The sequence below is a fragment of the Mesoplodon densirostris genome, chromosome X, assembly GCF_025265405.1.
Source record: "Mesoplodon densirostris isolate mMesDen1 chromosome X, mMesDen1 primary haplotype, whole genome shotgun sequence".
NCBI lineage: Eukaryota > Metazoa > Chordata > Mammalia > Artiodactyla > Ziphiidae > Mesoplodon > Mesoplodon densirostris.
This window is the reverse complement of record NC_082681.1, coordinates 7,699,240-7,723,768: the sequence shown is the minus strand read 5'-3', so window position 1 is coordinate 7,723,768 and position 24,529 is coordinate 7,699,240. Positions and strand designations below refer to the sequence as shown.

The following is a 24,529-nucleotide window of genomic DNA, read 5'->3' as shown; positions in this document are numbered from 1 at the left end:
TCACTCCATAGATTACTTTTAATAAAGGGAAAAATATGCTCTTACAATGGAAAAGTCCAGTGGTCACCAATGTAACCAAGTGGTCAAGCTTGGCAGTGCCAGTAGTGGTTTGATGTGACACTGTATGCTTTTAGTATGACTCAGTGGTAGGTACACAATGTCATTTATGTGACGTTCTTACTGGAAATGTTTGACCCGAATCTCATTACAAGGAAATAGACAATTCTACAATGTGCAGCATGATGAAGGACAATTGACCTGGATTCTTCAAAGGACTTGATGTCATGAAGAAGAGGGGGAGTCAGGGGGATGGTTCTGGATTGCAGGAGACTAAGGAGACACAACAGCCAAATGCTCTGAGTGAATCTTGAGTGGATCCTGGATTGGAAAAATGGAATCCATGAAGGACATTCTGGGGACAGTAGAAGAAATTTTCGTATCTACTGTATGCTTGATATTGAATTTATGGTGAATTTTTTTTAAGTGTGCTAATGTTGTAGTTAAATAGGGAGATCTTACTCTTGGGAAACGCATACTGAAATATTTCATGGTGAAGTGTCATGATGAAAGTAGCCTACTTTTCTATGAATTGGAAAAATGGATGTGTGGGTGTATAGACAGATGGAGTGGGTGTAGCAAGATTGTAACGGTTGGTGAACATAGGTGAGGAGTATATGGGTGTTGAAAATTAGAAGGAGGGAGGAAAAACCCTTGTAGCCTTTTCCTGTTACTCAACAAAAACCCACAAGATGGCAGTAGAGGAACGCTCTTAGAATGTGCTTCTTTGCAGCCTTTTATAAGGTGACCTTATTTTCTGATCTGAAAAGCAGGATGTGAGGATCCAACAAAGGATTGCTTTTCCTCTGTGAATAATACATTTATATGAAAAGTTATACAAAAGTATGAACACGACAAAATGCCATTTGGCTGTATCAGTCTATGGATTGCTTTTGTTGAAATAAATACCATTTTGTTAAATTTGATCCACAAATCTTCTGAAATGTATCTAAAATGTTGTGTAAATAAGCATTTTTCTGATGAGCATATCCACAACTTTCACCGTGTCTCAGAGTAGTCAGTTATCAGTCCCCAACCCACTCGCCAAGATAAAAAGTATTTTGCGAAATATTTGGGGTCACATAAAGCAATTCCTTACCAAACAGAATCAGTCATTTGCCTCTGCTTATCTTTTTACTCCCCAGAGAAAGGTAGTTTATTGGTCAATGGAGATGCTAGCCATATAAAACTTTCTCTATAAACATATATCAAAAGAGTTCATTTTTTTAGATTCTTGTGATTACGGAAAGCTTCTAGTCTCCTGTGAGAGTCACCTGTGCCTCTTGTTTTCCTCCAAGAGTTCCTGGTTTGGATAAGGACTAGGTTTCTACAAATTTCAGTGTCAGCAGCTTGCAATGTGAGAGCCAAGCCATACAACACTCTTCCCTTTTTGATTCACTAACCGAAGAGCAGGCTTTGTTTTCTGTGCAATCGAAAACAACCTGGTAGATAGGTGTCTTAAGAACTTGTATATTGACTTGATTATAAAAGAAAATCCCTGCTAAGCACCTTGATCTGGCTATCTGGGTGGCATGGATTTTTTTAAAAGGGTCATGTGTTAGAATCTACCAAGGGAAAATAAAATGCTCATTTAAGATGCATTGGCAGTGTGTAGTTGGCTTAAAGTATCATTTACTGAGTTCTTACCATTTTTCACTCTCTCAGCTTGTTAGTCTTGGAGAATTCCTTATTGAGGGACTATGAGCTATCAGTAGTTAGCAATGTGACTGCAAGTGAGAGACGAAATAGCAAAATGGTCATGTCTTTAGAAAGGAACTTTTAACTTCTCCCTTCTTGTATTCCCAATGGAAACACTGTGTCAAGCCATGTTGTTGGGTAGAAGAGCTTATCTTAGGTAAAGAACAGGTGAAATAAATCATGACACATCCATATGATGGACTGTATGTAGCTGTTCAAAATTATGACATAGATTCATAGATATTGACATGGGAAGTTGTCCAAACTGAATTGTAAGAGAAACAGAGCAAGTTGCAGAACACTATGTAAAGTATGATCCCAGTATGAAATATATATTTGCTTTTATATGTTCAGAAAATAAGATCTAGGAGATCATTCACTAATTTGCTTAAAGTGGTTTATGTTGTGAGGGAGAGAGTAGTATTGCAGTGCAAGGGGACTTATATTTTCTACTTTACATATTTTTCTATTGCCTGGATTTTTTTATGAGAAAGTAATCTGAATAAATAATGATGTGGAGGGAGCGTATGTTGGCACAATCCTCTGAGACTTTCATAATGCTGAATATAATTGTTGCTCAGTATAATCAATTGTCACTCATCTTGAACAGACCAAAGCCAAAGAAAACCAATTAGTCAACTTATAAATTATATCCTTTCTACACTTGAAGCTGTTTACAATATTAAAAGACCTGAAGTGGAACAATAAAAATAAATGTATAAACTTAAAAAGGCAAATTGTTTAGAAGAAATGAGATAACCATTTAGAAGGAATGAGATAACTGTAACAGGAATATGGAATGGCGTTTCTACTAAACAAAGCACAGAGTTTAGCTCTGAGGTTTCTGGTTCCCAAGCAAAAAAAGGTAACTAGGTTGGCTCTATTGTCTGTGTTTATACTGAAGGAAGAATGTTAAAAGAAATATATTGTATGGTGTCTTATATAAGCAACACTGAGTGACATATTAGACAATGTTTTTTATTATATGTTTACCAAAGACACAGAAACTTCTGACTGAATATTTTCTTCACATGCCCTCTTAAAAATGTAGCCAAAATGTCAGATCATAACTCAAATCACTGAAAAAATCTCTTTGGGGAAACTGAGGGAATATAGTCCAGATACATATTTTCCTGATGATCCAAACAAATCATTTTCAAATCTGGCTGCATATCAGAATCAACTGGGGGAAGGCTTTTAGAAGTTCAGGTTCCATGGTCTACCATGCATCTTCAGATTCTCATTCTGAAGATCTGGCATTGGGCTTGAGAACCTGTAATTACTGGTGCTCTGTGCATATTCTGGTACAAATCCAGGTTTGAGAAGCACTGATCTATGGTACACAGTAAACATAGCACATTTTCCTCTAGCATATGTTTTATTCGAAGATAAGTAACGTTTTTCCTATTAAAACAGATGAATTATGAAGCATAATTCGAATTTGCATTAATTTCTGAAATAAAATATGAGCCTTAGACATTTAATACATGCAAGGGCTCATTTGGGGCTATTTCCCAGACCCCGAGGAGGTAGAGTTCATGCCTCACTACCGTTAAAGTTATTTATTTATTTATTTATTTATTTTTGGCTGCGTTGGGTATTCGTTGCTGCACGCGGGCTTTCTTAAGTTGTGGTGAGCGGGGACTACTCTTTGTTGTGGTGTGCGGGCTTCTCATTGCGGTGGCTTCTCTCGTTGCAGAGCACGGGCTCTAGGCACGTGGGCTTCAGTAGTTGTGGCATGCGGGCTCAGTAGTTGTGGCACGTGGCCTCAGTAGTTGTGGCTGGTGGAGTCAGTAGTTGTGGCACACGAGCTCAGTAGTTGTGGCACATGGGCTCTGGAGTTGTGGCTCGTGGGCTCTAGAGCACAGTCTCAGTAGTTGTGGCGCATGGGCTTAGTTGCTCTGTAGCATGTGGGATCTTCCCGGACCAGGGCTCGAACCCATGTCCCCTGCATTGGCGGGTGGATTCTTAACCACTGTGCCACCAGGGGGGCCCCTATTAAAGTATTTTGAGGGAAAGGTTTTTAAAGCACTAAGGGAATTGTGTCAGCGTTCCGTTATAAAATCCTTGGAAGGATTAGAAGATTGGAGATCAGGAGGCAGCTCTGTGATCTCCAGAGGGTAGGAAGGGACCCAGAGGCTAGGAAGCTGCTGCTCCAGTCCCTGTTACCACTGCTGCTGCCTCCACTACCTCCACACACAGCTCAGGGCTTACCAGTGACACTTGACCAACAGTGACAATAGCAGCAGGAAGATGGACTTTGCCTCACTCCCGCCTTCCAAGACTTGTGCAAGAGCATCTCATTGGTAAAATAGAATTCACATCCAGGATCCTAGCTGAAAGAGAGCCAGGGAAATAGAGTTTTTAGTTTTTCTATCCCTGTGGTATACGGGCAGGTACATGGAAGAGGGTAGGAATGGATATTGAGTGTCAGAGGATACTGTCAAGTAAAATCACGAACCAAAAATGCTAAGCAGCTGGATTTAACTGGCTAGGGAAAGCCCTAAGATTCACAAAACATGGAGATATTGCCATCTGCTTGTAACGCTGAATGAGATACTCTTTCCAGACAGGCTAAAATGGAAATTAATTTTTCCCTTTTATAGAAGACATTCTGTAGCTGGCTCTGTTCCCAAAATGGCATTTGTTATTGGCGCTAGCGTCTGAGCCGAATGCCTTCAATTAAGAATTTGTGAATCACATGTTTCACAAATAATAAGTTGCTTATGAAAAATCTTTTCTTTAAGTATGTGTGGGACTGATTCTGAGTTATGTGAACTGCTATCCCATCATTTTGCTTGGTGCACGAGTGTGTGTGTGTGTGTGTGTGTGTGCACACGCGCAGCACGTGAGGACGCTTCCTAGAAGGCTTTCCTGAGCTAGGAGATAGGCTGGCCATTCTCCTGGTTGTCTAGACATGGGTTATTCATGGCCAACTCCAGCCTGCCTGTGCTTGCGTTTGCTTGTTTGCTTGGAGTCAGAGGTGATGCTTTTCTGAAAGCATCACAGTAATAATAGCTGTGTATTGAGCACTTGTTCTCTGCCTAACATTGTGCTAAGTGCTTTACATATATTTATTTTTCTAATACTTAAGATAACACTTTGAGGTCTGTGTTACTACCCTGTTTTACAGATGAGGAAACAGGCACAAAAAGGCTAAATAATTTTCCAAGGTGACAGAGCTAGTAAGTGGTAGAGCCAAAATTCAAACCATTTATCTGATGCTAAAGCTTCCACTACCTTACATGACAGTGAAGAGAACCTCAGAAAATTACTTGTGGAACTGAGACCTCTTTTCTATTTTACTCTTATTATCCCTTTAGTCCCTCTATTTTTGCCAAATGGATGACTAGACTCAGGAACAGCAATATTGAGAGTAATAGCACGTTTAGGAGGGGAAGGGACATTTTTGGTATAAGCTGAGATGCCCAGACAAGGCTGCAAGACCAAAAGTCTGTCTGGTTATTATTCTGGTTATTAAATAATCAACTGCTTCAGTGCAGACATAACACAAGATACTCCTTATCTTCCCTTATTGTGGGGTGAGACTATAGTACATTCTGTGTATTCCTATGATGCTCGGGGTCTAGATAGGGAAATAAATTGGAAAAAAATAAGAAGAAGAAGGAAGAGAAATAACCTGCATTTGTCCACTGTTTTATCTAAACAAATTCCTAGTTTAAAAGGTAGTTTCTCTCAGAAAACCTTGAGTTCTGACTGATGGGAATTTGTTGCCTGTCATTGGAGTGATGTCAACAGAATTGGAGTGATTTATACTCATTCTTTAACTTGTTATCTCATAATTTCACCATTCCAGTCTCGTGTGTGGCACAGGACCATACATGGTCAAAGTGAAGGGGAAGAGAACAATTTCCATCCAGTATAAAATACCCAACTCAACACCAAAATAAGCACAGTTACCCTTATCCCACAGACATCTGGTACAGTGTTTCTCAAATAAGACACCATTAGTACTTTGGGAGAGACTGTTCTTCACTGGGAAAGGCTGTCCTAAGTAGACTTTAGGGCACTAAGTGTCAAGTAGCTCTGAACCCATCCCCTGGAGAAGCCAGGGCTCTGGCCTCATCCATGGTGTGACTCTGAATAGGGAATGCTGCTTCCCTGTGTGCCGTTTCTCCAGGGAAAACTGCCTGAAACACAGACAATTAATTTGCTCAAAGTAAGATCACCAGATTAAAATACAGGATGCCCAGCTAAATGTTAATTTCAGATAAACAATGAATAAATTTTTATATAAGTATGTCCGCCAAATTTAACTGGGTATCCTGGATTTTTATTTGCTGAATCTGACAAATAATCAAGTAACCTGAACCTAAGGTCAGTTGGCAGATCCATGACCGAATAAGTGGTAGATATGTGACTTGAAGCAGGTCTGTTTAGCGTGACTTCAGGTTGCATGAATTCTCCTGCTCTGTACTGCCTTCCACATTTGTTGAGCAGCTTTCAAGTACAAAATCCATGCCATGCAGGATGCAAAGATAGAGTTATAATTCCTGCCTTCAAGTTATTTGGCTTCTCCATGATGAGAAAAGAGAGTTGGGAAGAACTGTATATTAGGACTATCTTCCTAAGGGCCTACTACGTGATGAAAGCTGAATCACTTTATATTCTAGAAGAATTTTGGAAGTTTAAACAAGCAACTTATGTTGTGCTTTCCTCTGAGGAGTCTTGTAGAAACATTCAGGTTATTTTATAGAGCGAGATAGCTGCAGAGACAGCACCATGAGAGGCCCTTCCTGGGACTGACTTCCTACTCTTCTTATTTGCTTCAAGGGGTGGCTGATTAGGAGGCTTGACCAAGATCAGAGGCTTATGTTAATTAATGGGTTTCACATATTAGGCAGGATGGTCCTATGGATAAGAATGCAACCCACCCAAGTAGCTTGCTCAAGCTAACCAAATCTTACTAAAAATTCTCAGGATTCCAAAAGCTGAAGAAACACTTTTTAACATTAATAACTTTATGTTCCGTTTTGCCTTTATTAATGAGACTGTATATATGGAAGTGTTCTGCAAACTGGAAAAGATATTTATTTATTTGCTTTTCTTTTTTTGGTAATAGTTTTATTTATTTATTTATTTGTTTGTTTGTTTATTTATTTATTTATTTTTGGCTGCGTTGGGTCTTCGTTGCTGCGCGTGGGCTTCCTCTAGTTGCAGGGAGCGGGGGCTACTCTTCGTTGCGGTGCGCGGGCTTCTCACTGGGGTGGCTTCTCTTGTTGCAAAGCACAGGCTCTAGGTGTGTGGGTTTCAGTAGTTGTGGTGCACATCCTCAGTAGTTGTGGCTCGCGGGCTCAGTAGTTGTGGCTCGCGGGCTCAGTAATTGTGGCTCATGGGCTCTAGAGCGCAGGCTCAGTAGTTGTGGTGCATGGGCTTAGTTGCTCCACGGCATGTGGGATCTTCCCGGACCAGGGCTCGAACCTGTGTCCCCTGTGTTGGCAGGCGGATTCTTAACCACTGTACCACCAGGGAAGTCCCTGGAAAAGATATTTAAATGAAATAACTGTGAAATACTATTTTGCCATCTGTGTTTTAAATGTGATGAAACAGGCATCAGAAAAATTAGAGTTACATATGAGTTAACTGGATAAGTAGATGGTATCATCCTGTACGCTTATCTTTTTGCAGCTTGCTCTATTCACTCAACACTGTTTTTGAGATTTATTTGTGTTGATACATATAGATCTAGTCCATTTATTTTAACTGCAGTATAATATTCCAGTGTATGAATAAAGCACAGTTTTATTTATCCCTTCCTGTACTGAGGGATGATTAGGTTGTATTCACTTTCTTTTTTGCTATTGCAAACAGTACTACAATGAATATATTGTAATGTACATGTCTCCTTGTGCACATGCAGGAAAGTTTTCCTAGGATAGAAACCTAGAAGTGGTCAGTTTGATGCTAGCCATGGAAAGTAAAAATCACTCAGAACAATATATTACCTATAAATACATACATATAGAGACCAGGATAAGAGCATTCATGGGAAATATACACCAGGATAAGAACATTCATGGGAAATATACACCAGGATAAGAACATTCATGGGAAATATACACACTAACTTTGGGGGAGTGGTTACTCTGAGGAGGGAAAAGGAAGGTAGATATGGGAGGGGTTTGGAGCTTGAGCTATAACATCTTATTTCTTAAAAAACGGAGATAGTTCAGAAGCATATATGGCAAAATGTTACCTTCTGTTAAACCTGAGTGGTGAGTACATGGGTGATGTTACTTTCTGTATGAGATAAATATTTCATAAAGATAATGAAAAATATTAAGTTATATAACTAAAAAGATAAATTGAAAGGATTCAGGACACCAGCCCCAGTGTTGACTCCTAGTTCACACTCAGATAAAAGTTGAAGAGAATAAAATTCTCTTTCTCTTTAGCCCAGATCAGAGTTACTTCCTCACGTGCCAGACTCCCAAGAAACAGGGGACATGCTTGTTCAAACCAAAGCAAAGTATATCAAAAAAAAAAAAAAAAGGTACACATACTTCCTAAACAAATCCCTATTCAATCATATTTCATGCTCTCTGATGGAGATGAGGATCCACTCAGATCTTATGAGGTGAGCAGTTTAAAATGGAGGCATGGCATTTCTAAAGCTAGAAGAGGTAGATATTTTTCATTGTTAGTTTCTTGACAGTTATAGTGCAAATCACACGAGGGAGCTATTGGCAAAGGGAACTAGAAGAGGGTGCTGGAGAAGGATATTTCATCCTGGAAACAGAAACAAGCACTGTCCGATAGCCCTGTCTAACTACCTTTCTAAGGCCACTTGCTATTTGAGCAAGGGTGAATGCTCGCTCGCAATTGTACAGCTGGTCCGAAAATAGAAGGGCAATAGGAACCTCTGCCACCTCCTCAATCCCAAATCCACACCAGTTCAAAACAGTAGCTAGGGCCCAAGTGCCAAATCTTGAGAAGACATTTTCCTCCCTAATTAAATACAAGGCAGTGTCACTATTTGATGTTACTGGCTAGGATTTGAAAGGACGAATTGATGAATTCTGGCACATAGTTATTTGATTAACAAACATAATAATGGTAAAAGACAAGAACAGAAACCCAAAGACTCTATAAAGAGGTAACAAAAGTCACATTTGTGCCTAATCATAAGATTATCTAATTAATCAGCACTTCATAGTTTGCAAGTATTACCCAATCATTAATTAGTTAATGTGACCTAGCAAACTGGCAAGTAGTTTATTATGGTTTGCTGACCAGAGCCTAACCAATGCAGAAGCCATTTTACTTTAGATAATACCACACTCATGTGAAAATTTTCTGCTTTATATTTTACTGCCACATAAATCCACCCCCCATTGCATTTCACAGATCAGATTAATCTACCAATATTAATAACAGCAGTGAAATTTAAAGAGATCTCAGCCAGTCATCCAAACTAATTAACCAGCAAAGAACTAAAAAGGAGCTCTGTGTTTCCCTGTCCCTAGAACCCACACACAGCAGAGGCCTTTGTCCTGGTTGCAAATCTGACCACATAGGAGAAATTTGCTCAAGCGGTTTTTGCGCATGCAGTGGCATTATTGGGTCTGGCCACTGCTGTGCTTCTTTGCCAACAACTGCTATTGAACATTTGCCACCTTCCCTGCTGCTGCTGAGGCTCAGGATTAGATGCAGGGAGGCCAGCAGCCCTCACAACTTCATCTGTTGTCTCGGCAGGCAGGCAGGAGCCAAGCAGCATGGCAGAGGGAAAAAACCTTTGAAATCATCAATTTGAAGACCCTGCCTCAAATTGGCAAGTCTGGAGGGGAGGGGAATAAACAGGACTTGAAGTCAAAGGGCCAGCAATGGCTCCTGAGAGAGAGAGAGAGAGAGAGAGAGAGAGAGAGAGCGTTCTTGGGGAGCAGGTTGGGTGGAGAGGAACACTGTTCTGATGGGGAGAGCGTAGAGGTCTCAACTTGGGTACCATGGGCGAGATACTTCTTTGCTGTGTGGGGCTGTCCTGTGTGCTATAGGATAATTTAGCCGCATCCCTGGCCCTTCCCCACTAAATGCCGGTAGCACCTTCCCTCTTGCTCCACCAAATGGGAGAACAGAACTGTCTCCAGACACTGCCAAGTGTCTCCCAGGGATCAGAATCACCCCTGGTTGAGAACCACTGGTGTGGCACATTAAGGCCTTTTCATCAGGCTGCAGTTTGGATTTTTGTGTACCAAATGTGGCCTAATTCACCTCTGTTATGAATTGAGTCTTCCCCAAAAGATGTTGAAGTCCTAACCCTTAGTACCCCAGTATGTGACTTTATTTGGAAATAAGGTTGCTGCAGATATACGTAGTTAAGATGAGGTCATAGTGGTGTAGGGTGGGCCCTAATCCATGACTGATGTCCTTATAAGAAGATGGCTATGTGAAGACAGAAACCCACAGATGGAGAAAGCCGTGTGAAGATGGAGGCAGAGGTTGGAGTGAACACAAGGACTGCCAGCAACACTAGAAGCCAAGAGCAAGTGCCCTGCTGACACCTTGCACTCGGACTTCTAGCCTCCAGACCTGTGAGACAATAAATTTCTCTTGTTCAAGCTGTCCGTTTTGTGGTAGCTTTTTTTTTTTTTTTTTTGCGGTACACGGGCATCTCACTGTTGTGGCCTCTCCCGTTGCAGAGCACAGGCTCCGGACGCGCAGGCCCAGCAGCCACGGCTCACGGGCCCAGCCGCTCCGCGGCATCTGTGATCTTCCCGGACCGGGGCACGAGCCCGTGTCCCCTGCATCGGCAGGCGGACTCTCAACCACTGCACCACCAGGAAAGCCCTGTGGTAGCTTTTTTGATTACAGCTCTAGCAAACAAATGCAATCTCCCTGCTAAAGTTGGTCTGTTAACAAAAAGTCACATTTCAGGGAAGAAGTTTTCAGGCAGGGATTTGGAGCAGTCTGTCAGAGTCCTGCTACCTCTCCCCTGGCAAGTATCAGTTTTCGCATGGCGTCCTGTGTTGGTAACTTGTGCCCAAAATGGGGTTGGGGGCTGCTTTCAAGAGCCTCGGATGAAAGACAAACAGCATGCAGAACCACACCCCATGGAGTGTCCATCCCTATCCTTCATCCCTCTCCTGAATCTTCCTCTCTGATTATTTCACTCAGAAGCCAAACTACCAGGCACTAGAGTAAGCATCTTTCTTTCTTCCCTGATAACCTGTGTTAGTCTACAAGAAACTCAAATCCATCCAGGCTTCTGTACTTATGGTCAAAAAGTGGCAAGTTAGTTAGGATCTTGAGCTCATGGCACCTCTTCTTTCTTTCAGCTTTCCTTCCTGAAAAATGCGGCTCAGTGCAAAAACTGGCTTCAAGTGAGGCTGTGCTTGCTTAAGAGACACAAGGAGATGACTTGAAGGGGATGAAGGGAGGTCGTTGACAGTTTAGATTTTCTTTTTTTTAAATTTTAGATCTAGGGAGTTTGGCACGTTCAGAACTCCCCTAGCTCTTGGCTTCAGGGTCTCCCCAGGGGTTAGAGGTCTTCGTAGCAGTTCCAAGTCCAGGGAAGGTGGATGGAGCAAAGGGAGAACCTGAGGTGAGAGGCATGTGGCCTCTTAATTTAACTCTTACTCTGCCTTGGCAGGGCCAGCTGGGCACACAGACAAATTTACTGTTTCAATGTGGAATAGAAGTAGCAGTGGGAGCAATTATGTGGAACAAAACTTTACTTTTCTTCTCAAAAATTGGGGTGTGGGGACACATGATAACAACTCCCATTTCATATGTGCTTTTGATGTGCCAGGTGCTTCACAGACTTGCCTCATGGAATTACGACAACTACCCTTGGGAGATGGAGATCGTTAGAACAGTTTTCAGATGATGTAACTGAGCCTCAGAGAGGTAAAAGTGTTTTACTCTAAGTATGCACCGCTACAAGGAGCAGAGACCAATTTGAATCCAGACCTTGCCAAAGGCAAAGGCCAAACCCTTTCATGTCACCACACTGGTCCTGGGCAGCTAGCCCTTGCCCTTCCTGCAAGGCACCCACATTGTGGGTGAGAGAAGCTGTCTGGAGAACCGGGATGCAGTAGGTAGAATGCCCCACCCCTGCAAAGATGTCCAAAATCTGTGAATATGTTACCTTACATGGTGTTAGGGGGTAAATTGTGCCCCCAATAAGATATGTTGATGCCCTAATCCCAGATACCTCAGAATGTGACCTCAGTTGGGAATGGGGTCATTGCAGATGTAGTTAGTTAAGTTAGGATGAAATCATATTGGAGCAAGGTATCCCCTTAACCCAATATGACTGGCATCCTTACAAAAAGGGGGGAATCTGGACACAGGGACATAGAGGAGAATGCCACGTGGCAATGGAGGCAATGAGACTGAAGAGATGGAAGTGCTGCAGCTGCAAGCCCAGGAACACCTGTGATTGCCAGAAACTGGAAAAGGCAAGGAAGGATCCTCCTCTAGAGCCTACGGAAGGATTGTGTCCTGCTGACACCTTGATTTCAGTCTTCTGGCTTCCAGCACTGTGAGAGAAGAAATGTCGATTGTTTTAAGCCACCCAGTTTTTGGCAGCCCCCCCAAAACTAACATGCACAGCAAGAGGGACTTTGCTGATGTGATTAAGGTCACAAACTTTGAGATGGGCAGGTTATTCTGGTGTATCAGGATGGGCCCAGTGTGATCACAAGGGTCCTAGTAGGAAGGAGGCAGGAGGGTCAAAAGCAGAGAGTGTGAAGCTGCTCTGTCACTGGCTTTGAAGATGGATGAAGGGGCCGTGAGCCAAGGAATGTGGGCGCCTCTAGAAGCTGGAAAAGGCCAGGAAGTTGATTCTCCCCTAGAGCCTCTGGAAGGACCACAGGCCTGAAGACAACTTGATTCAAGCTTACTGAGACCCATTTTGGACTTCAGACCTCCGGGACCATAAGATAATAAATTTGTATTACTTTTTTAAAAATTATTAGTTAATTAATTAATTAATTAATTAAATTTTTGACTGCACTGAGTCTTCGTTGCTGCATGCGGGCTTTCTCTAGTTGCTGAGAGCAGGGGCTACTCTTTGTTGTGGTGTGCAGGCTTTTCATTGCGGTGGCTTCTCTTGTTGCGGATCACGGGCTCTAGAGCGCAGGGTCGGTAGTTGTGGCTCATGGGCTCTAGAGCTCAGGCTCAGTAGTTGTGGCACACGGGCTTAGTTGCTCCACAGCATGTGGGATCTTCCTGGTCCAGGGCTTGAACCTGTGTCCCCTGCGTTGGGGGACACACCACCAGGTAAGCCCAAATTTGTATCACTTTAAACTGTAGAGTTTGTGATAGTTTGTTACAGCAGCCGTAAGTGATGAATACAGTGGAAACTTCACAGCCTGGCCTCTGGCCAACAACCAGTGTCCAACATCCAGCTGCTCTCTGAGACTGGGGCTAGAATGAGGACCTGCCCTATTTCACTCCCACGTCTCTGGGTATAGTCTATGAAAAAGAACAAAACATATTTACAAAGCAGACGTCTTCAGACACTGACGTTAGTATCCCAAAATATGAAAAGAGAGAGTACAAGGTGAATGAAAATAAGTGTGTGATTGATGTTAACACCTAATGTTTGTAGAGAGCTTTACGCTTTGCAAAACTCTTTCTCTCGTATGATTTCATTTCATTTTCATAATGGCACTGAGAGGAAGGCAGGATAGGGATCCTGTCTCATGGATGAGAAAACTGAGTTTCGGAAAGGTTAAGTTACCTGCTCAACATCACAAAGCTAGTAATTGCTAGAGCTGGGACTTGAAGATACAGGTTCTGATTCTAAGCAGAAGTCTCTTCTACTAAATCATTCCTTCTCCTGCCAGTATGAGTAATGTTTGGTTGAAAAATAATCATATAATGGATACAAATTTCAGAGCCCACACAACTCAGTTTCACAAGTTGGTTCACTATTTCTGTAAGTGGATTTGGCTTCTTTCTTAAGTCCTGAATCTAAATCTACTAGATGATGCAAAGTGTAATGTCAGTTACTTTTAGGTGTTAGCTCACACCAGGATCCTTCTTCCCATTCTTTTCCCTCAACTGCCTTCTAGCTTATAGGGGCTTTATAAAACTTTATGGCATGGGTCATGCCAACCGCTGCTATGGTTCTTGTGCACTATCACCTCCATGGAGCATCCTCCGAGACAGTTGTGTCCCCATCTGCCTCCCACCATATGGTCCATGCCACTTTATCCAGCATTGTTCCCTCTTCACAACCACATAATGCTTTTGGGCCCACCAGCTCATACATTCTCTCAGGAATAAGGGGACATCTTCCTGCTCTCTCTCTCTCTCACTCCCACACCATTTGTGGTTATCACAGGGTCTAATGTTGCCCCTGTGTAATCTGTACTGTTCTAGCAGTAATGTGTACTGTTCCCATGCTGTGGTGGTACAGGGAACTCCTGCCAGGCTGTGCCCTTACAGTCATCATTTCCGTCATGGGCTTCAAAAGCTGAAATTCAAGAGGGGAACACTTTCATGTTTCTCTCTTCTACATCTCTGCAGTGACAGTTCTAACCTGAAGGCAGTGTGTGTGGAATGTTCTAGCTGTTTGGGCTTGTGTGGTGCAAGGATATGTTGGTGTGGGAAAACACCAGTGAATATATTTCAGAATATTCTACCACCAAGTCATCTTAATTCAGTTATCAACTAGGTGGAAATATGTTAAGAGTTCGGGAAGTTTTGCCATGACAGCATATGAAAAAATACTGACTTCAGAATAATTAATTGGTCATGTTGTATACACATAATTTAATGGCCATTATATCTTGGTGAAGTCACTTAATTTCACTTAGCCTCAGTTGCTGCCTGGGGGTTATCAAGATCAGATCCAGGTTTTGCAGGGCTCAGGCTTATACTGTTTGGAGGCCCCTCTTGAGGAAAAGTGATTTAAAAAATCACAAAACCAAAATGAGGCATAAGAGGGGGATATTTGATTCACTGGTTCCCAGATAATCCACCCCTAGGGTAATAACAACCTCTGGGTATCTACCTCAGGATTGGTGAGGATCCCAGAGGTAATGAATGTGAGAATGCTTTGTAAACAACGAAGTGCAGTATGGCTACAAGAGTGGAACAAACTTTAGAATGCCTAATTTGCTGTGTTACATAGAAGTTCCTAGTCTAAGTGATTACATGTAGGATTTTTTTTAGTAATAACTATATATATATATATATATATATATATTTAAATTAATTAATTAATTAATTATATTTTTGGCTGCGTTGGGTCTTTGTTGCTGCAAACAGTCTAGTTGCAGCAAGTGGGGGCCACTCCCCGCCACAGTGCACAGGCTTCTCATTGCAGTGGCTTCTCCTGTTGCGGAGCACGGGCTGCAGGCAAGTGGGCTTCAGTAGTTGTGGTATGTGGGCTCAGTAGCTGTGGCTCACGGGCTCTACAGTGCAGGTTCAGTAGCTGTGGTGCACGGGTTTAGCCGCTCCGTGGCATGTAGGATCTTCCCAGACCAGGGCTCAAACCCGTGTCCCCTGCATTGGCAGGTGGATTCCCAACCACTGTGCCACCAGGGAAGCCCCATGTAGGATATTTTAACTGATCTCTTTTCTGAGGTACATTTCATGTTATCTTGGAAATGATAGTTTGAATGTAAAAGGGAAATCAGTTAAGAGAGCCTTTGAATTCAGGGATTAAAAGAGATGATGTAGCTCAACAGACTATTATAAAATAGAAAAGAAAATAAAAGAAAAAGAAAAAGAAAAACGTGCAGATTTGGGGAGGTGGCAGTACCATTTCTCTGTGTAATGAGCATTGTTTCAGAATTGGAGTGTAGTGGAGTGAACCTGGAATTGGGGGTCAGAAGAGTTGGATTCAAGTCTGGCTTTGCCCTAACTCACTGTGTGACCTTGAAAAGGTGTCTTATCTGACCTGGGTCTCATTTTCTTATATGTAAAATGAAATAATTATACTAGATAGTCCGCAAAGTAACTTCTTCATCCATCATTTAAATTTTTTAAACAATTAAAATCATTTTGTTATAAAGGACAATTCCTAATTATAAATAATTTAAGGAATACAAAAAAGTACAAAATAAAGTTAGAAAATCACCTTAAAATAATTGGAATTCAAAATTCAATGACTGCATTAGTCTGAAGATTAGACGTAGTTGGAAAACAAATTCACGAACTGGAAGATAGACCTGCAGCAGTTCTCCAGAATATAGTTCAGAAAGACAGAGATGGGAAATATGAAAGCAATACCAAAGACATGGAGGATTGACTAAGAGGCTTAAAAATTGCTGAGAGAAATCAATCCTCAGATCCAGCAAACCAAAATGAATTCAAAGCAGAAAGAAAAAAATCCTCATCTAGAGATATTGCAGCAAACCCACAGAACATCTAAGAAAAAGAAGATACCTTAGAAGCAGGCGGAGAGAAAAGACAGATCACCAAAACAGGCATAGCAATGGTGAATGATATTTGAATAGCAGCAATTGAAGTGAGAAGACAGTGGGATCATATCTTCAGTAGGCTGAGAAAAAATAATCATCAAAAAATAATCAGTAGGTTGTACACTCAACAAAAATATTTGTCAAAAATCAGGCAATTAAAGATATTTTCAGAAAAACAAAAACTGGGTGTTTATTATCAAAAAACCCTAACTAGTGGAAAATTTTAAGGCTATCCTTCAGACAGGAGGAAAATGATCCCAGAGAGAAAACCTGAAAGATAATAAGGAATATGAGTAAAGATGTTGGTTAATACGTGTGTAAATCTAAAGAAACACTGATGGTATAAGTTAGTAAAAACAATATCTAATTTGTGAAGTAAAAAACAGTACAGAAGTAAAATATCAGACAATGATAGCATATATCATGATGGACTAATCTAAGCCAGTGACGCCTATGCTTTCTGGACTATTAAAGGGGGGGGGCTCATGCAACCGGCTGCCCTTTGAATACTGGACATGGCTCCAAGCTGGTCAGCTGCACTTTATTTATTTATTTACTTATTTATTTATGGTGATCTTTTTTTTCCAGCTGTGCTTAATTGCAGGTAGTTTTATACTTCACCCTTGGGGTTCTATAACCAGGGCTAAATGGAAGAATGGATATTGGGTTAGACACCTAGAAGTCTCTGACACAGCTGTATAGCTACATCTGATTTCCTCAAGTTGTGCTGGGGAGGATGAGGCTCAGAGAAGTCACAGGGCTGATGGCTAACAGAGAAGGAGCAATAGTCTGTTTTTTCTCACTCTGAGTATATTGAACTTGGACTTGGGTCCACTCGCTCATGTGCAGTAAAGCCAATATACTGACACAGAGGTGTGGTGAAGGAAAGTACAGCATTTATTGCAATAAATGCTGAGCTCATGCTCAAAAGACCCAACCTCCCCAACGGCTTTCAAGGAAGGGGTTTAAAGGCAGTATGAGGGAGGGGGCTGCAGAGTGCACAATTTGTTCACAGTTCTCGAATTGGTTGGCATCAAGATGAACTTTCTTTTTTGTTGTTTTATTTTTAACTAATTTTTATTGGAGTCTGGTTGATTTACAATGTTGTGTTAGTTTCTGATGTACATCAAAGTGGTTCAGTTATACATATACATATATCCACTCTTTTTAAGATTCTTTACCCCTATAGGTCATTACAGAGTATTGAGTAGAGTTCCCTGTGCTGTACAGTAGGTTCTTTAGGTGAACTTTCAAGCATCACCAATCTTCTTATTTCAACCGGTCTGGAGTCTCCATGCTTGCGGTCAGCAGTTTTCATCTGGTGGGGGTCGGCTTCCTCTAAAAACAACTTTTAGGAAGATGTGTCAGGCCTTCATCTGTATCTTTCAGGGAACTGGGAGTTTGGCGACTCTATGTGGCTGGTTTATAGTCTAAGTTGTTCCCAGTTTCCCAGCCCAACAAACATTCTTTGTCTCTCCATCTTCACATTTCCTAATCATTAACTCTTGAGCCAGCCTTTTGAGACTCAGGGGAGGCCTGGGAGACTTAAGCCAAAGCCTTTTACTCCAAAGCACAGGGACATGGGGGCTTGTATATGCTTTCAGTCACCCCTTTTCTTTGATATTCCTCCATCTTGAGGGGAATAGGTTAGGACAAGAAAGGGAATAGCGTTTTAAATAGAGAGCTTAATCTTAAAGTCAGCAGAGGAACTCGGTTTTAGGGGGACTTGGTTACAAGTTTAGTGTTTTTTTCCCAGCACCATGTAGTCTCCTTGCTTTTACAGCAAGTTATCTTCCATCCATAACTCTTTGACACAAGGGTGTTTGGTTAGAGGCTAGCATTTGGATCTGATGTCAGACTCCTGTCTGTGGATTATCATGTCAGTTGGAGCTAGTCTACAGCCACCTCAGTGGGGATGAGCTCAGCATCTCTGAACAGATTAGGCAGTTTGAGATCCCATCTTCATGACTTTCAGCCCGCTCTGAAGGGAGCCTCCAGTGAACTGGGAAACTTTCTCCCAGGAGTCACTTCAAACACCAGCTCTCAAAGGTCTCAGACCCTTGACTGCCTGGGGGTTCATATGAACTTGGAGTAATCCAAGACAGTTTGCCTGATTGACAAGAGGAGATCCTTTTAAGTTTGTGGGACTCTATAGATGAAGGTCAGTTGTCTGGTGTAACATTAGAACAAGGGTAAATTTCTGTGGTGGCCTTGACACTTTTAATAAGAAATTTGACATTTGATAGAGAGGTTGCTGAAGACCTAGTTGGGGTCTTAGGTGGTCAAAACAGCAATAAAATATGGTGGTTCTAGCAATAGTTTATGCTGGCCTGAGGCAGGGATGCTGGCTGCGGAATTTAGAAAGAGACCACACGTGAGTTAGTCTTCAGAGATTTCAGGAAAGGGGTCTCTCCAAGATGCCAGCAATATGACTGGAGCACTTTGGAGATAATTGCATTGGCTATATCTTTGTATTAAATATAGCTGTTGGATGGAAGAAAAGGCTCCCCCGAAGAGACCTTGACATTCTGGTAAGGGTATATGCTCACACCACTCATTTGACTCTGTATGTTTATATCATGTATGAATTTCTACTTATTCCTCCAGTACCAGTCTTGTTTACCTGTTGCTTATTCTTTTTAAAAAAATTCTCCTTGCTGATTATCTCTACTCATCTTTCCTGTACTCAGCTCAGATGACACTTTTTGTAAGAAGTGTTATCAAACCTCCATGTCTGGGAGAGATGTCCCCTTCTTATGTTCTCACAGTTGCCTGCGTGGAATACTGTGGTGCAATTTTCTGTTTACTTGTCCATTTGTATCCCCAGTGCCCTGTGCCTAACACACAGCCAACTTCAGTGAATATTAGTTGAATGGAAAAATGAATAAGTGAATTGAATGGACTGCAAGTAAATTTTTGTGAGGATTTGTAGAAGAAAGAATTTGCATCTGAGTGAATGGAATATAGGATATTCCCTAAAGCAGTGGTCCCCAACCTTTTTGGCACCAGGGACTGGTTTTGTGGAAGACAGTTTTTCCACGGACAGGGTGGTGGGGTGGGGATGGTGCAGGCGGTAATTTGAGTGATGAGGAGCGATGGGCAGTGGCAGATGAAGCTCTGCTTGCTCGCCCGCCGCGCCGCTCACCCCCTGCTGGGGGGCCCAGTTACCAACAGGCCGTGGACCAGTACCAGTCCGAGGCCCGGGGGTTTGGGACCCCTGCCCTAAAGGATATATCATTAGAGATATTTTTCAAGAATATGTAGCACTTTATAAGGGGAAAAAGGCAAGAGGAATTCCAGACACAGGAAACATGGAAACCACTGAGGCAGGAGAGGTAAAGTATAATTATGTAATGGCCAGTTCACAGTGGTTAGATTAGTGGTTTGCAAACTTCAGGTGCATCAGGATCACCTGGAAGGCTTCTTAAAACACAGATTGCTGTGCTCCGCCCCTAGAGTTTTTGATTCAGTAGTTCTGCGGTGCTGCTTGTCCAGAGGCTACACTTTGAGAACTACTGAGCCGGAGAGCAGTACACTTGAAAGGAATGATGGTAGATAAAGCTAGATTGGGGTTGCACTGTGGAAGGTGTTTAAATGATAAGCTGAGCATCGTGTTTTATTGATTTTATTGGTATAGGGGAACCATTGGAGATTCCTGAATGTGGAAGTAATTTGACTAGAGCTATTGCTTAGGAGGATGAATCTTATAGTACCCTAAAGGATGACCTGATGGAGGTGGGTAGTTGGGGGGCTGGGAGGAGAGATTGGAGGCAGAAGACTGGGCAGGAGGTGACGTCAATAATCCATTCTAGGGCTTCCCTGGTGGCACAGTGGTTGAGAGTCCGCCTGCCGATGCAGGGGACACGGGTTCGTGCCCCGGTCCGGGAAGATCCCACATGCCGCGGAGCGGCTGGGCCCGTGAGCCATGGCCGCTGAGCCTGCACGTCCGGAGCCTGTGCTCCGCAACGGGAGAGGCCACAACAGTGGCCCGCATATCGAAAAAAAAAATCCATTCTATATTGCTCAGATTTACCTTTTAAAATGTTAATCATTTTGGACGGCAATCTTCCTAAAATATATTTCACACTCTCTGCTGAACATAATGCATTCTTTCGATGACTCCAGGTTATCGTTCTGAATATCGATGATCGCACTGAGTTGTAACACAGTGTGCTCTCATGGGGATGGAGGTGTGAAGAGCTTTGTGCCCAATTCAGAATGCCCTAGAACTGCTGTGAATTTTTAGTTCTGTGTCTTCTATTGATCACATTTCTATCTCTCCCTTTGCAGCTCCTCTCTCCATTCTAATTGGCTGATCCTAATCTGCAGTGGGCTGGAAAACCAGCTATAATTGTGTGTAATGTAAGAGTAAACAGAGTGTGAGTGAAGTATTCTTCTATGAATAAAGTCTATAAGCTTTGGGGTGTGAACTCTGCAACATTTATTTGGGCTGCTTACAGGTCTCTCAAAGTTCTTCCTATTTTATGGCTCCATTCCAAGTAAGTGAGATTGCCAGGAATATAAGAAGTAATGTGTTGTCAGTGGGAGTACCATGTATTTTTTTTCAAATAAGAATACTTGAAAATCTTTAAAAAAGTCATAATTCTGAGTAAACTGAGTTCAATAAAAGGGGGGAAATAGCATTTTAAAAGATAAATCGGTTGCTTTCAGATCACTCTCTCCCTACCCCTACCCTCCAATGTCCTCTACGTGGTAGTCACTGAAATTACACTCTAGACCACAAGTCATTTCTGATATTCCTCTTGAGAAGCCACCATAAAAGATGAAGGAAAGTTTTTAATGTTTGAGATGATGAAGAGTGCTTGTTAATAGATAACTAATGAGAACCTGCTGTGTAGCACAGGGAACTCCACTTCGCTGTACAGTAGAAACTAACACAACATTGTAAAACAACTATACTCCAATTTAAAAAAAAAGAGTGCTTGTTAAAGTGATAAGACAAACCATTTCCTTGATAGACGTTGGGATGTAGGAAGGTAAGGGAGAATCCCATTTGGTAGCATACTGAGTCTCCAAACAGCCTGCCTCTTTTCAAAGGAAGTGAGTCCCATGAAAAGTCTTCAGGCAACTGCTTATGGGCCCTGTGGAGTTTATTAACTTGTTTTTCACCTAAGAGTAAATGTTGTAGATCCAAATAACAGCAGTTGGGGGAGGGGAAAGGAAGAGAGGATGCTAGACCAAAATACCTATCACCACAGTGACACTGTAAAGAACTTAGGCAACATTTACTTATAAGTTTGATTTCATATATATATATGAAATTGCTTATGAAGTCATCAAATTTTTATCCTTAAAAGAAAAAGCCAGAAAACAAGACCACAAATGACGAAACATCCTGGTTATAGCCCAGATGGCTGCATAAAATAAATAGCCATTTCCTTGATGGAAGCATAGGCAATTTGGCTGTGTGAAGCTGCAATTCCAGCAGAGACCCTTGAAACAGATGTTGATATTGGTTGTGCATCAGAACTTTCTGAAACAGCAAGATGTTCAGGTAATATGAGAACAAATAACTGGTACCTTCTTATCCCTATGTCAGTGTCACAGGGAGACATTGCTCTCCCAAAGGGAGATTGCCTTGAGATACCCACAGCAGAACACATAGGAACAAAAAGTAGGGAAGATGGAATTTTTCTATAGTTCTATTACAGACTGGGAGCATCTCCCAAATCTCCATGTTCCTCCTGTTCATTTTGATCCTCCCATTCTGTCTCCCTGTGTAGCTCTGCCTCCCTGAAGTCGTGTCAGAGAGCATAGTACATCAGCTGTTCCTTTGAGGCAGGACAACGGGACTGGAGGAAGGAGAGTGAAATTCCTTCATCTCAGGAGTAGTTGCCTACATGAGGGTGGTTAGGACTCTGACAGATGGAGATAGGTGAGGGAGAGCCGTACAGGTAGAGGGAATGGCAAAAGCAGAGACCAGAGGTGAAAAAGAGTGGAATGGGGCTTCCCTGGTGGCACAGAGGTTGAGAGTCCGCCTGCCGATGCAAGGGACACGGGTTCGTGCCCCGGTCCGGGAAGATCCCACATGCCGTGGAGTGGCTGGGCCCGTGAGCCATGGCCGCTGAGCCTGCACGTCCGGAGCCTGTGCTCCGCAACGGGAGAGGCCACAACAGTTGTAGGCCCGCGTACCGCAAAAAAAAAAAAAAAAAAAAAAAAAAAGTGGAATGTGTTCCTGGGTTGGTGACCAGAGAAATATGGCTAGAATGTAGGGTTTGTAGAGGGGAATGGAAGGTTGGAAAGAAGACTGGGGAACTGCATGAAAAACAATGATTGGCAAAATATGAATTCAAAAATATGTTTTCAAGAAATCTTATGAAACTAGTGAGAAATTACTTACAGTTTTCCATCTGATATCTTATTTGGGAAGAATCACTGGATTTTAGTAACTCCAAAAACATTTACCCTTAGAATTGGAACAGGTATCAAGAATTTTAAAAGTAAGATGTATTGTAAAAATAAATAAATAAATAAGTAAAAGTAAGATGTATTTAGAAACAATTCAGTTATCAGAATAAAAGTTTTTTACAAATGGAAATCATATATCTTCTTATACCTGTCCTGTAAAATAAATATGATTGGCTATGAAAAAGATGTCACTAAAGATGCCTCATATATTTAAAAAAAATAAGAAATTATTATGAGGAATTTTATGTTGACAATTTAGAAAATATAGATAAAATGGATGAATTCCTAGAAAATATAACATACCAAAACTCATTTGACAAGAGTTAGAAACCAAAGAATTGAATCACTAATCAGGAGCCTTCCCACAAAGAAAACTCCAGGCCCAGATGGTTTCACTGGCAAGTCCTATGAAATACTCAAGCAATAAAAAATTCCAGTTTTGCACAAAACCTTCCAGAGAACAGAAAATGTGTGAACATTCCCTGACTTGTTTCATGAGGCCAACTTAATTCTGATGGACGAAAACATTAAAAAAAAGAAAAAATGGAGGGCGATCTCATTCATTGTGATACATATAAAAACTCTAACCAAATATTAGCTAATATAATTCAGCAATATATAAATAGGATAAATCATCATGACAAAGTAGGATGTATCCCAGGAATACAAGATTACCATTAGAAAGCCAATGTAATTCACTACATCAACAAATTAAAGAGGAAAAATGATCATCTCTGAAGATGCAGATGAATCAGGTGATAAAAGTCAACATTCTTTTGTGATAAAAATTCCTAGCAAGCTAGGAATACAAGAAAATACCTAAGAGGCCAGGCAGATGTGGTAAGCTGTAAGAAATCCTGACTTCAAACCAAAGAGGATGAGATATCACTTTTAGTGAGAATAAAAACTGACATGACTGAGCAGCTCGGGCCGCGGGAGGAGCCGCAGCGGCCAGGGAGCCAGCTTCGCGAAGCCCTCGGCGCGCCGCCGGGGCCCAGAGGCCCCGGGCACGAGCCCGCCCCGGCAGCCACGCTGCCCAAGGGGAAGGTCAGTTCCGCCGAGGGGGCGGCGAAGGAGGAGCCCGAGAGGAGACTGGCGAGGTTGTCAGCGAAACCGGCTCCCGCAAAAGTGGAAACGAAGCCCAAAAAGGCGGCAGGAAAAGGTAAATCTTCAGACAAAAGAGTGCAAACAAAAGGGAAAAGGGGAGCAAAGGGAAAACAGGCCGAAGTGGCTAACCAGGGGACTGAAGGAAAGTTACCTGCATAAAATGGAGGAGAGCCCAGCTTCTGATGAAGCAGGAGAGAAAGAAGCCAAGTCTGATTAATATATCACACCCGGTCCTATCAGCTGTTTTGTAAGTGAAAGTTTTTTAGTAGCTCTAGAAACTTTTTTTTTTTTTTTTTTTTTTTTTTGCGGTACGCGGGCCTCTCACCGCTGTGGCCTCTCCCGTTGCGCAGCACAGGCTCCGGACGCGCAGGCTCAGCGGCCATGGCTCACGGGCCCAGCCGCTCCGCGGCATGTGGGATTTTCCCAGACCGGGGCATGAACCCGTGTCCCCTGCATCGGCAGGCGGACTCTCAACCACTGCGCCACCAGGGAAGCCCTCTAGAAACATTTTTAAAAAGGAGGGAATCCCATCTCATCCCATTTTTTAAGTGTAAATGCTTCTTTTTTAAGAGGTGAAATCATTTGCTGGGTGTTGTTTGGTACAACTAGAAAACAGTGGGATATTGAATACAGGAGGCTTTGGTTGTCTTGGGTGTCAGCTTAACATTCCATAGATGGGCGGTAGCTTTTATATCCTATAATACAAAGCATACTAAATGGCAGTTTGGAGTCAGTTGTGCATTTAAATGTCTTGAACACTTTAAATTACTTCTCTTCCCATGTTGTTTTTGGTAGAATTGTTTCCTAAGGCAAACCACTCACTCCTTGATCTTGGCTCTCCT

The 24,529-nt window shown here is 42.1% G+C and overlaps 1 protein-coding gene and 1 pseudogene across 1 annotated transcript in view; both read left to right on the top strand.

Moving 5' to 3' along the window:
* Positions 1-19,415, top strand: part of FMR1NB (FMR1 neighbor) — a 68,197-nt gene extending 48,782 nt beyond the window's left edge. Inside the window, exon 6 of the mRNA XM_060086381.1 lies at positions 19,198-19,415. Coding sequence (XP_059942364.1) covers positions 19,198-19,415 — 218 coding nt within the window. The remainder of the gene's footprint in view (positions 1-19,197) is intronic.
* Positions 19,416-23,492: 4,077 nt separating this feature from the next.
* LOC132481475 (non-histone chromosomal protein HMG-14-like) lies at positions 23,493-23,904 on the top strand (annotated as a pseudogene).
* Positions 23,905-24,529: the final 625 nt, after the last annotated feature.